The sequence below is a fragment of the Tursiops truncatus genome, chromosome 2, assembly GCF_011762595.2.
Source record: "Tursiops truncatus isolate mTurTru1 chromosome 2, mTurTru1.mat.Y, whole genome shotgun sequence".
Lineage (NCBI taxonomy): Eukaryota > Metazoa > Chordata > Mammalia > Artiodactyla > Delphinidae > Tursiops > Tursiops truncatus.
In genome coordinates, this window is record NC_047035.1 from 73,460,439 (window position 1) to 73,473,542 (window position 13,104).

At 53.7% G+C, this 13,104-nt stretch overlaps 2 protein-coding genes across 6 annotated transcripts; one reads left to right on the plus strand and one right to left on the minus strand.

The window, feature by feature from the left end:
* The first annotated feature begins 49 nt into the window (after nt 1-49).
* Nucleotides 50-3,103, plus strand: SDR39U1 (short chain dehydrogenase/reductase family 39U member 1). The gene is made up of 6 exons (XM_033851238.2): nt 50-80; nt 388-494; nt 597-679; nt 1,052-1,173; nt 1,929-2,072; nt 2,347-3,103. Exons 1-6 carry the CDS (start codon nt 65-67, stop codon nt 2,757-2,759), a joined length of 885 nt encoding a protein of 294 aa, XP_033707129.1. The 5' UTR covers nt 50-64; the 3' UTR covers nt 2,760-3,103.
* KHNYN (KH and NYN domain containing) lies at nt 936-13,088 on the minus strand. 5 transcript variants are annotated; one of them, XM_033851235.2, is made up of 8 exons: nt 12,949-13,088; nt 11,929-12,149; nt 9,991-11,111; nt 9,702-9,832; nt 9,521-9,617; nt 6,789-6,896; nt 6,479-6,580; nt 936-5,939 (listed from the first exon to the last, which is right to left on the minus strand). In XM_033851235.2, the coding sequence occupies exons 2-8, from the start codon at nt 12,127-12,129 to the stop codon at nt 5,687-5,689; spliced, it is 2,013 nt and encodes a 670-aa protein (XP_033707126.1). In that variant the 5' UTR covers nt 12,130-12,149; nt 12,949-13,088; the 3' UTR covers nt 936-5,686. The 5 variants fall into 5 exon arrangements, 4 of the variants coding, with proteins under 4 accessions (XP_033707126.1, XP_033707125.1, XP_073656703.1 ...); XM_033851234.2 differs by having other exon boundaries at nt 12,814-12,968; XM_073800602.1 differs by lacking the exon at nt 12,949-13,088 and adding an exon at nt 12,571-12,765.
* Nucleotides 13,089-13,104: the final 16 nt, after the last annotated feature.

Consider the following 13,104-nt stretch of genomic DNA (forward strand, 5'->3'; position numbering starts at 1 on the left):
AAGGCTGCAGTCATCCTAGAGGTGGACTCTGAATCTTGCGCAGGCGCGTTAGGTCCTTGTCGCTATGAGGGTTCTTGTGGGTGAGGGAGGGCAGGAAGGGGGAGTGGGAGGAGGCCGGTTTATACGAAGAAAACATAGCCAGAAATTGAGGGCTAGGAGGCCGTTTCTGAGAGAGGGCACCGTCTCGTGCACAGGCAACCTGGCCTTGGCCTCAGAGCCCTAGAAGCCGAATCTCCCTAAACTCTGTGACCTGTGTCACCTCTGCATCGCGGGGAGGGGGCGAGGAGGGGAGAAGTCTGGCGTCAGATGGGAGGGCACCGGAAGAGGGGGCCACGTGGGGACGGAAGGCGCCCCCGGGAGGATAAACACCTCTCATTTTCTGATCAGGTGGCGGAACGGGCTTCATTGGGACAGCCCTAACCCAGCTGCTGAAGGCCAGGGGCCACGAAGTGACGCTGGTCTCCCGAAAGCCAGGGGCCGGTCGGATCACGTGGGTATGTCCAAATTCTGGAAGCATGGGGCGTGGGGCTGGGGCCTAGTTTGGTGGCGCAGGGCGAGGGCGAGGGCTCGCGGGCACTGTGTGCTTTCTCCAACAGGATGAGCTCGCTACGTCGGGGCTGCCCCGCTGCGATGCCGCCGTCAATCTGGCGGGAGAGAACATCCTCAACCCTCTCCGCAGGTCAGCCGGGCCCTGAAGCTGACATCCTTCAGAGCAGAGGGAGGAGAGGGCCGACTCTGAGGATTACTGTGAGCTGTGAAGAATGGGACTGCCAGATTGAGAACTCAGCCCGTATACCGGACTGCTCGTTCCCCCACCCCCACTCCTCCACAGCCACTTGCCCTTCTTCCCGCTCAGCTGGTGGACCTTGCTCCCCACTCAGGATGCCCAAAGTAGATGTGCCTTTTCCTTCTACAGAAGAGATGGACCATTCCTCTAAGCTGCAATGCAGGGTTTTATTAGAAATGGATATGGATGGGCCCCAGGGAAAGAGAGGAAAGGAAGGGTATGTACATGTATTTAGTGGCATTTTATTTCCCGTTTCTCCTGCAGGTGGAATGAAGCCTTCCAAAAAGAGGTTCTCAGCAGCCGCCTGGAGACCACCCAAATGCTGGCTAGAGCCATTGCCAAAGCCCCACAATCCCCCCAAGTCTGGGTCTTAGTCACAGGTGTAGGTATGTCCCACACCACCAACCCTTAGACTAGCCAGGGAAAGGAGGGAGCACAGTGAGGAGCAGCTCAGGCCCCAGAGTGCTGGTCTTTTCCAAGCACGGATCTACCTAGGCCCTCATTCCATGCATATTTCTCCTGACTTTTGTGTACTTTCACTGAGAAATGGGGACCTCAGAGAAAGTGAAGGGAGTGGCACTGCTCCCAGTGCCAGGGAAAGTCCCACCTACTTCCAGGTCCCTTATTTCTTATAGTACAGTTCTTTAGGAACAGAATTCTTGATTCTTGTATTTTACCTTTGGGACCAAATAACAAATACACACACACACACACTAGCCACTATTCTAAGTGATTTGCACATATTACATTTAATCCTTACAAGAAACCTATGGAGTAGGTACTATTATTCCCATTTTAAAGATGCAAAAATTCTGCACAGAGACGTTATGTAACTTGCCTTTAGTCAGAGTTAATAAATGGTGGAGCTGAGATTAAAACTCAGGCAGTCTGGCACCCAAGTCTTTATTCTTAGCTTCTCACTCTAGCACCTCAGCTTAGCCCCATAACGAAAGATAAGAATGACTCCAGGGCCGGAACAGGTCAGCTCATGGAGAAGATCAAGGGGAAAATATCCATGGCTCTGAGTTCCCGTGGGGAGATCCCAAGGGCCAAGGAGGGTGAGGCCAAGGGGAGCCTTGACTGCAAAGGGCCAGACAGGACCAAGGACATGCAGAGCAAACAAGTGCTGTTCCACCGGCAGCTTACTACCAGCCCAGCCTGACTGCCGAGTACGATGAGGACAGCCCAGGAGGGGATTTTGACTTTTTCTCCAACCTTGTAACCAAATGGGAAGCTGCGGCGAGGCTTCCTGGAGATTCTACACGCCAAGTGGTGGTGCGCTCTGGTGAGAACCAGGGCCCTGGGTATCAGACAGGGTTGGAATGCCTTCTCTGGGCTGGGAGGGTGGGGGGATAAGGGGAGCTGGGCTTACAGAGGATGCCTCCACTTCTAGCTAACCTACAGGTGGGAGGGCGGGACATCCCAAAGAGAGCCACACCCCTTGCCTGCCACAGAGCAGTCAGCATCGGGAAAAGGTGAGGAAGGGGAAGCAGGGAGGAACAGTGAGACTGCCTGGAGGCTAAGGGGCCTTCCTGTACCGTCCTTCTTGCCCGCTCTAGGGGTTGTGCTGGGCCGTGGAGGCGGTGCCATTGGTCACATGCTGCTGCCCTTCCGCCTGGGCCTGGGGGGCCCCATCGGCTCAGGCCACCAGTTCTTCCCCTGGATTCACATCAGAGACTTGGCAGGAATCCTAGCCCACGCCCTTGAAGCAAGCCACGTGCAAGGGGTCCTGAACGGAGTGGCTCCAGCCTCCTCCACTACCAACGCTGAGTTTGCCCGGGCCTTGGGCGCAGCCCTGGGCCGCCCAGCCCTCATCCCTCTCCCCAGCACGGTGGTACAAGCTGTCTTTGGGCGAGAACGTGCCGTCATGCTGCTGGAGGGCCAGAAGGTAGTCCCAAGACGGACACTGGCTGCTGGCTACCAGTATTCCTTCCCAGAGCTGGGGGCCGCCTTGAAGGAAGTCATAGCCTAGGTGGGGGAGGCTCAAGGAAGGGCCTGAGGCCTGTCCCTCAGCGGGGGCTTTCCTAATGAGAAACTATGAACTCAGGTTCTCCTCTGCTTGAAACCTGAACCATCTGGTTCTTAGGGAGTCCTCTTTCTTTCTCATTGTCCTGTTGCCTCACCTTATTTAACTGAGAGACTGTCTGCTGTTTCAAGGCTGCAGTCTCATTGAGTTGGGACCTTAACCTCTTCAACTGCTCCTAAATAAATTCCCAAGTTTGGTTTCCCTGCATGTCCTGTTCCTGGCCCATTTCTCCTTTTTGCTGTGTAGAGAATGTTCCGCAGTTTAGGCAATAAAGGTAAATTATCTCACTAGCTTCAGCTCATCTCTTTGGCCTAGGTTCTGAAATTTATTTCAAGGAGTGCCATCCTAGGAGACCCTTTACTTTACATGGGGTTTTGAAAGTTATAATGTGCAACATCTCCCTTCTTGGTCCCTCCTCCATTGCCAAAAGAGTTGGCAACAAATTTGAGGCACGAGGTTATGACAAAGGTAGAGGCAAGAAGAATGGTGATCCATTTCCAGTGGGCTCTGTGGTCACCCTGCATACTTGTTTCACGCAGTGCCATTAGGATGCCAGCACAGGAAGGGACAAGGTCCAAGTCCAGGACAGCCTTCAGCCTGTCACTGAACAGCGAATTGATAAAGCAATCACACACTGGCCCCAGTTCATCAGGCTGCAGCGGGACAAAGCTGTGCAAAGCTTAGGACTGTCAAAAGATAAGGACTTGCCTCTCATCTGACTGGGGCCACTTAAGTCAACCAGGATCCCTAGCACAAAAGAGCAGAAGAGACCTCGAGCCCACTGCATACCCACCAGCATTGAAAGTGAAAGGTACAAGGAACCTATCAAAAGTTACAAACTCAATCCTTTCCGGGAAAAAGCGTCCCAAGTATTCATCAAGGAGCCTCCCCCTTTTTCTCGACCCTGGTTTCTGCCACAGTTTGACCAGAAGCAGTTCCCCTAGCCCCCAATTCAGGCCATATTAACCAATCTCCTTTCTTCTGAGGAGACTACGGGTTGTCCTTGAATCATTGTTACCACCCCGACTAGCCTCTCCAACTCGCCTGCCCCCCAGCCCAGCTCAGTGCAGTGTAGTGGTGGACCTCACCAATGGGGAAGGGCAAAGACACTGGGACCCTAAGACCCTCTCCATCATCATTCAGCTCCACATGCTAGTTGCTGATACAAGGATCTGGGGTGATTTCAACTCCCTGTGCCACTCAGGGAACAGAAGTCAGCCTAAAAAGAGGGCCATGTCCAGGGACTTGCTGCAGGGCCCAGACAGCACAGAATCCAGGAACACCTGTCTCACTTCTTTATCTGGTTTTGGACTCTTTAGGAAGTTGACTGGCTCTGTACTGTTCCTGATGGAATGACTGGCCTCAAAGGTAGAAGTAACAGAAAAGCATATTTGGGGATGCACTAAAGGAAGGACTGCCTAGTACTGTCCACGGATGGATGTGCTGCCTCGGAGGTAGTAAATTCCCTGGTACAGGAGGATTTCAAGCAGATACAGGACAATGACCTGTAGGAATCAAGGAGGAAAGAGAATGTCCTGAGGTGACAGCAGCTGGTCTGGTGGCCAGTCAAGTACCTTCTGACTCTGATTCTTCAATTTTCGTTTTCCAGATTGGTTCCTCTAGATACAAACTCTATAAACCCTCCCATCCGCATACACGCACACACGGAGCAGAAGTGGGTCTCGCTTTATGCAACATATATGTTCTGTAAAGAAGATGCTAGGGTCAGGTCACATGAACGTTTTGCTCGCAGAACATGGCTTCACTGGTTTGGTGACTGCTCAACGCTCGAGCAAGTGCATCAACTGGGGACTGCGGACTTTCTGACACATTCGTTCAACTGTAAACAAACACCTGAATGCAACAGGAGAGCTGCCATTGATAGGAAGGAACCCTGAGAGTTTTCTGGTAATGCAAACAGTCACCCCTAATTAACCGTTTTGTAAATGTGGATTTGGCGGGGGAGGGGGGTTGCCCAAAAGGGACGCAGCCATTATAGGGCTCATTATACTGAGGATGCAGTGTTAAAACATCTAGGGCACAGGTCCTGGGGACAGAGGACCCTCAGCTCTCTAAAAGTGAGGTTTTGGTTAGGAAGCCTGTGCAACCACAGACAGACACACCTGAGGCTTGGTCCAAGTACCTTTCCTCCAAGGAGCTTTCCTCCACGTTCTCATCTCTCCTCCCAACAGGCTTTTTTACCCCTGACTTGTAGGCGGAAGTAAAGACCAAGATCAATCAAGGTCACAGGCAGGCATAGCTGAGACCAGAAGCCAAGTCTCCCTCTGCCTTCTCCACCAGCTCCCCGCTGCCCCACTGTGACCCAGACCCCATAACACTAGCCTTTCCAGGGCCCAGCATTCCCTTTGATGCGCCCAGGAGCCCAGCCAGGCCTGGGACTCGTCCTGTCCTCTGGCCATCAGAGCAGCAGCCAGGAGGAGGAAAGGCTTAGCTTCCTGGCCACCTGTTCTACATTCCCCTCCCACCCACCCTAGCCTCCATCCCCAGCTCAGCGTGGAGGAGGGGCCGACAGTCCCCATCTCCGTGACCCACCCTTCCCAGCAGCCCCCATTCCCTACAGAAACCCTGCATAAAGCAAGGTTAAGAAGTTAAGGCTGAGCAGAACCTCCTGAGAGCTGGTTGAGGTCCTGACTCAAGGTGAGATCAGGTCACCTTACAGACCTGTCCCCAAAGTGCCCCAGGCAAGAGCATTCCCCACACACGAATGCACTTCCTTGGTGCTTCCCTGACACAAAGCACCAACTCAGGGTGAGACTGGGTCAGGGTCTGAGCAGCAGAGGGACCCTCACAGAATGAGCTGAGCTGGATGAAGCTGGAGCTGACGGGGTGGCAGTCACTCAGACAGGTGAGGCTCAAAAGTTGAGACTGAGCAGGGCCTCAGAGAGCTGGTTGATGTCCCGGCAGTACGGCTCCCGCTGCAGGATGAAGTCCACCTTGTGATCCTGGCCCCAAAACACCTCCAGCAGTTGGCGCCGGAGCCGCTCTGTCTCCCGCGTCTTCCGAATGCCACCACTGCCTTTCTCCTCTTCTTTTCTCCCCTGCTGCTGATTACTGTGTTCTGTGAAGCCCTTGGCAGAATGCTGCGCCTTAGAAGACCCCTGTGCCCTGCGAAGAAGCAGAGGGAACAGGAAGAACTGATGAGCATCCTCGAGGGAGGTGAGAGCCCAGTGGGCCTCCCTGCTCTCCACTCCCAGTCAACTGCCCTGCCTAGTCTGGGCTCTGGGGAGTGACCCTGAAGTTCCAGAAACTGACCACTGAGGGGCAGTATCAACCCACTTCTGAAGGGAAGATGGCCTGTTCCTTTGGAACCTGGAAGGTGAAGCTGCCACTATCTAGTTCTAGTCTAATAAATTAATCACTTTATGTCCAACAGAGGGCATGCTCAATGCAGCTGGCTATAAGTAAAAGCAAGTACCTTCCAAATAACTCCGTCCAACACACTGATCAGGGAAAACAGGAAACAGGAGCTTCCCTCCCAGCCAGGAGGGTCTGAGTCAGGATTCCTTGGGCCAAGCGCAAGGCAACTTGAACTACTACAGAATAAAGCTGGCCCAGATTGAGGTCATTCTTCCCCCAATTCTCCAGGCCTGCAAGGCTCCTGCAGAGCAAAAGCTAGGGCTGCCTAGGAGAGTCTGAGGCATTACCTGACCGGCTTCTTCAGGAATTCATCCAGTGTAGGGCCATTTCGCCCCAGTGGGTCATCAGGCACCATGAAGAGGTTTCCCACGAAGGTGAAGGGCAGCAGGCTGGATGGGCACAGAGAATGTGTGGTCACAGAGGGGCTTTTGCCCACCTCCCGGACAGTTAAGACCAACACCATCAGAAGCTGCCAGCTACCATCCTTCGCAAAGCAACGTCAGCCCCTTCCCAGAGTCCTCACCCGGTGGCAGAGCAGAGCTGGTTTTAGAGAAAGGTCTGAGTCCGTGCCCTGTGCTCAGGGGAGGGCTCCCTCACCGCTCTCTAATGATTGCCATCCACTTCTCAGACTCCTCTGCCAGGTCCCGGAACTGGTCATTGGAGACAATGATCCCATCGGTCTCTTCAGCCAGCTTCACCATGAACCTGTCACGAAAACCACGGCCGCCATATTGGGACTCTCCAAGGTCCCAACCCCAAAGAGCGTTATTGACTCCCGTGACCCACTTCCGGTGATGGAGTTCTGGCCCCCTCACCTTGATCCAGCCCCCAGGTGACTGACTGCATACAGGTGCCACGGGTTAGAAAGGAAACTCATGAAAGATGAATCCATCGTGGTTCCCCAATAGCATCCCCTCAAGTCACCACAATCCTCCACTCAACACTTCGTGCCTCAATAGCATGAAACAGAAAGATCTGGCTCTGGCTCTGTCTTCTTCCACCGTGCCCCCATGAATCAGTCACAGATCCACCATGCTTCTCCTCTGAAAGGCTTTCCACTCTGCTTCCTTCTTTTCCAGTCCCACCATTACCATCTGAGCTACCTGGACATTGCAAGCATGGTACTACTGCATAGCCTCCTGATGAGGGGGTCCCCTGCCCCCAGCCACTTACCACCCTCCAGTCTCTCCTGACCTCCCCCAAGAGAATATGCTCTTCCTACACAAAAGTCTTCCAAACTTGCCCTTTATCTACCGAATATTTCCCCATGCCCAGGCCTGGCAGCCAAGGCCATCTAGAACCCAGCTCCAAGCCACTCTTATGGCCTTATCTCACCCCATACTCCCTGCTGTACTCAGCTCCTGCCAAAATCAATGATCAGATTACACCCTGTTCTTCAAACATGCCCCGTGCTGTCCGACTTCCATCTTTCTCAAACTATTCCCTCCATCTGGAAGGTACTTCCCCAACCTCACTGATGAACGGAACCACCAGGGGAACTTTAAAAAAATAAATGCCTGGGCCCCACTTTAGTAATTCTGATTCCACAGGACTGGGGTAGGACTCAGGAGGTGAGTCCTTTTTAACAGGTTTAAAACCTAGAGCTCCAACGCATCCCATGTCCTTGTCAATCAATCAACAGAAGCTCTCAAAGCTTTCTCTTCCCACAAAACCCCAGCCAGAAGGGGGATCCTTTTCCTCTCCATTCTGTACTGTTGGTTTACATTTTCTTTGGGCTCTTTGAAGTCGAGAATCAGGTCTTCCCTGATTCCCTGCATTCCTGCTTCCTTCGGCAGGCCACGCACCTAGTACTAAGCAGGCAGTCAGTATTTGAAAAACATTGTGGTATAGAGGGGACTAGTAATCAGGATTCGGTGTGACAGGTGTCTGGTTCTGAGTTTTTGTCTGGGAAATAAATTAAGAAGATGACATAAAAATGTATATGGTATCATATAAGGTACAAAAGGTATTTTCAAGTTAAGCATATTTTACTACTATCACATTACATCATACGTTGTTCCGCAGTATTCAGTAGGCCTGTGCTACGTGCCACTGTGTTTTTCACTGTAACTAGGCAAAATTCCAAATTCATATTGTGCTGTCTGCCTATCAGGACGTACACCACTGTACAGACATGTGCCTTCAAAATGTATTACAACTGACTCAACCTTCAGTTTTAACTGTGTCAGTGCTGGCGTGTAAAGAAGATTCCATAGCGCAGATAATCTGTGAAATCTAGACATAAAACAGAATAGCATCGGGAGAACGTGAACTTTTTGTAGAATACCATTTTCCTGTTAGGGAGTAAGAGCTAAGTGTTTGAAAAAACAAAATATATAATCACTTCAGTTTGGAAACTTGTTTTTAATTTAAAACCGAAAATCCTAGAGAATAAAGAACTTGTCACTAGTTTTTTTAAATCGGTTAGTTAGCTTTTAAAATCCGCCCATCTCCCACACTGTGTGCACACTGGGGAGGGAATGTGCCCCGTGTTTTTCAGTTAAACCAGCTAGCAGCTTTAAGTTCTCATTTTCCCTTTGCTACTTCATAGCCTTTGCCAAGAAAATTAACTACTCTGACCCTCCATCTCCACTTCTGTACAAGAGGTAGGCCCTCTGCCACACTTGATTGGATCCATGAAAAACTAAGGAACATCACTGCCCTCCTGCCCAGCACCTTGAGTGAGACAAACACATACCTTAGCTGCTTTTGACATTCACAAGGAGGATGAATAAATGGAAGAGGACCTTGAGACAAAGAGATTAATCCACTAAGAGACTCCACAGTCAATGACTGTGCAACCTGGGACTCAAATCCAGACCTGCAAATTCTAAGACCAGTGATCTTTCACTGTCTTTTATTATACCATGTTTTGTACAGTCTTCCTATGCATGGAATGTGTTTTTTCATATATCGTTATTTTGAACATTGATTCTGGTTTTTCCAGAAGGTTGGGGAATTTCTCTATGTGTTTGGACATCTAGGTTGTAAGAGGCATTTGTCAGCTATTCACGTCATTGGCTTTCCCATCTTTCCATTAAACCAGTATTTTCTAGACAGTAAGGCACTGTATAAATATGAGGCATCCTTTAGTTTGATGAGTGAAAAGTGAAGGATGAGTGGACAAACAGAGCTGTCCACCATCCATCTCATCCTGCCTGCGGGTCAGGTTTACCTCCCCAGTCATAGGGGCACGCGGAGGAGAACTGACCCTTGTCCCACGACTCAGGCTTACAGACAGTGTGAAGGGTCAGGAGCTTCTGTCTCTCCCTCAGTCTCCCACTTGGCTCCTTGAATGTCCAGCCTGTGACCAAGAAAGAAGCAAGTACCTGTCGTCATAGGAAGAGATCCTCTTGCCATCCAAGACCCGGGAGGGAGTGAGGGAGAGCAGGCTGAGGGAATGCAGCTTGTGCAGGAAGTGACTCTCTAGAGAAAGAGGAGCAGAATGGGGTTATCCTCAAGGTGGAAGCAGGGCCCATCCCCGGACACAAAAGACCAGTCCCAACTCACCTCTGACCTTGGAGTCCCTACTGAAACGCCACTGAGGCACAAAGACAGTTATGTCGCGGTGGCCACGGTCCCAGAAGTACTGCACAGCAATGGCAATGCCCCGGCTGGAGAAGTAGTGCTGGAGGCCATGCCTGCAGTGGAAAGGGGTCAGCATTCTGGGACCCCCAGGGGGGCCTGGCAGCCTGGCTGTACTGCCCCCCACTTCGCACATATCCCCAAGGTGAATGCAACTGCCCATCTCGTCATCTCATCCCCCTCCCCAGGACGCTCAGCCCCACCAGGTACTCACACCATGGCCACGTTGCTGCCATCGATGACAATATGGCGAAGGTCTGGCTTGCCTGGCACATTGGCAAGGCACAGGGTGAAAGGGTCCTGGAGGGCCTCCTGGAAACGCTGTGTGCCAGTCACCAAATTACCCCCCCGGGTGCCTCGTTTCCACGGAGACCCCCGACCTCGAGCCACGACCTGCTGCTTGTCTGCCCTGTCTCCTCTGTCCCCTCGATCTCCGCAGTGCCAAGGGGGTTCAGGCGCCGGTGGGGGGCTGGGCACTCTTGGAGGTGAGGCTTCCCCATTATGGAGCCGCTGCAGGAGGGAGGCTCCCCGGGGCTGGGCTGCCTTCTGACAGGGGCCCTGGGTGCCAGGAGGGGCGCCCTGGACCCAGAACCTTCCTCTTTCCTGAGGCACCCCCTCCTTCCCCAGGGCCTTCCCTTTCAGAGGCACTGCCTGCCCTGCCTCTCCTCCTCCTGACTGTGGCCTGAAGGCCACTTGTCTCTCCGAGGCCTCTTCCCCGGGCCACTCCTTCCACCCCAAATCCATCTCCCTGGGACCACCGTGCTTTGTCCCCTCCTTCTCCATAGCACATCTCTCTCCCCGTGACTCCTGCCACCCTGCAGGTCCTGTGTCCAGAGACTCCCTGCTGTCACTCAGGGGACTCCTGACTCCCTGGTGCTGAGCACCCAGCAGACCTGGGCTCCCCCACTCCCAGGACGGGAATGCTTGGGGCCCCTGCCCCCTGGATGCCTCTTGCACCAGGCTCAGCAGTTCTTCCTGGACAGCAAGGGGCAGCTGCAGCAGGGCCTCTGTGTGGGCATCCCCCCGGGACTGCAGCAGAGAAGAGAATTCTCTCAGCACTCCAGCACACTGGGAGGCTCCAGGGGATGGCCCCAGCCGAAAGTCCCAGCTCAGCCGCTCCACCAGCTCCTCCACTCGGCTCTGGACCATGACAAAGGCCTCGGTCAGGCCGCTGACCATCAGCGAGCCGGGCGCCCCCGGCACCAGGTGGGCTGATGTGCTCCAAGTCAGGCAATCAAGGAAGAAGCCCTGGGCTCCCAGAAAGATGCAGTGCAGTTTGGGTGGGTAATGAATTTCATTCTGTAGCTCTGGGCTGCAGAGACCCTTCAGGTACTCCTGGGGGAAAAGGTGGGAGGGGAGGTAGGAAAAAAAAAAAAGAGACTGCTGGAATCCTAAGTGGCCCAATAGCTCCTTCGGGGCCGCTGCTCTCCTCTGAGCTCCAGGATGCCTGAGGAGAGCTATGGAGCCCTACAGATCCTGAAAAACGTGGTGGTTACGAGGGGAGCGAGAAACTCACTTCTTTGCCTTTTCAGTTGACAGCCCGTGGCTGAATTTCCATTTAGAACTTGCCTCAACTTAAGAAACTGTTATAATTAATTGGTTAAAAGGCTGTCTCTTCTAAACATTTATGTGTGTGTATGCGTGTTGTATATTTCCATCATAACAATCATCATTGACAACTTTTACCGAACTCACGCTTTACATGCTTTATCTAAGTCACAATAAGTTCAGTGAGGTGGGTACTGTTATTATTCACATTTTATAGATAAGGAAACAAACTAGGACCACAAGGATGGTATTTGGTCGTGCCTTACTGTAAGTCCTGACTAACTCCAAAGGAATCAGTGTGGCCTCCCACCCCACAGTGAATTCCTTGGTGGAGCCTGCCTGCCCAACCAAATTATCTCTTCTCCCCCAAAGAGTAAAAACTGATTTGAACTGAGTCACTAATCTCCAAGCCCTGGCAGAATCTGGGTCATCGCAGCAGAAATGAAACCAAAACTCTTGACAAATAGAGAGTTTGGAAGTTCCTCAAAGCTCAGGGCCAGTGAGACAAGCAAAGAGTGGAGATCCTCCCCAGCCCCTCCTCTCTTCTGCCTCCTCGGGGGAGGGAGTCATTGTTTTCCCAGAAGGGTCAGGGAGAGGTGTTCACCTTGGCTCTGCTGGCGTTCTCCTTGGGGCCCTCCAGCTGCAGCCAGATGTGAGGGTTCTCAGGACAGTCCTTCGGGAGGACGCTCATCCCCACCCTGAAGATGCGCTCCACATAGGGTTGCTGTTCCCGCACCTTGTCCTCAGCCTCCGCAGACACCGCAAAACGGTCAGGGGACGGGGAGCCAGCCCCCCAGGTAGGCATGGCTCCTTGGCCGCCCAGCCCTGAAAGGAGGGAAAGCAGTTCAGAGCCTCAATGTCCCCTCAACCCAAATTTGGTCTCCTGGCCTACACCAGCTATCAACAGGTCGCACCTAGTTACCAAACTGGTAAACCCAAGAGGTAACCAGCACTTCAGTCCAGCCTGGGGATAGGGAGGGAATGTCAGATTATCTGGACACAAGGGCCTTCTCTCCGGAGACAAGTCATGGATAAACAAGGAAGGCTGTCTCTCTGGGATGGGTGTGTGGCCTTTGGAAAATGACCACAGCCCTGAGCAGGAAGCGGGGGCGGGGCGGCGGGGGGCGGGGGGAGATCCAGCTGGGTCTGGAGGCCAGAAGGAGGGGACAGGTGACGAAAGAGTCCCTCTCCTCCGGGTCTCTGCAATCTCCGAGTCCAAGACGGCCTCTTAAAGATGAATCCTCACCAGGGCTTGAACTGGGCTGTCCTCTGGGTCCCTTGTCAGCCATTTCCAAGGTTCTAGCCACTCCCACCCCTCCCCCTTCCTCCGCAGTCTGCTACACCCCTCGGTCGGGCCAGAAGCCCCACGCGGGGCCCAGGGGTCGGACCGGGCCCCGCCCATAGCCGCTGGCGGCTGCCGCCCTCCGACTGCGCTCTGCACTGCGGCCTCTGGCTCCCGCGGCCCGGGCGCGGGGGAGAGCGCGCCTACCCGCCTCGCCGCCCGCTGCGGCCTCAGTCCCGCCGGCGCCGCTCGGTGCCCGCCGGCCCCAGCTTCGCCCGCGCCCCCGGCCCAGGGAAGAAAGGCGGGGGGCCCGAATCTGGGCGGGCCTTCCCGATTCCTCACCCAACGGGGACCTGTCTTCCCCACATCACGAACAGTTTTTTGAGTCACTTCCTGGCCGGGGGCGGAGTCAGCTGGGCCCCTCCCGGGGCTGGGCCTGCACCGAGCCCCGGCGCGCGCCCGCCCCCGCCAGCTGCAAGCTGCTCTCCGCCGGCGGCC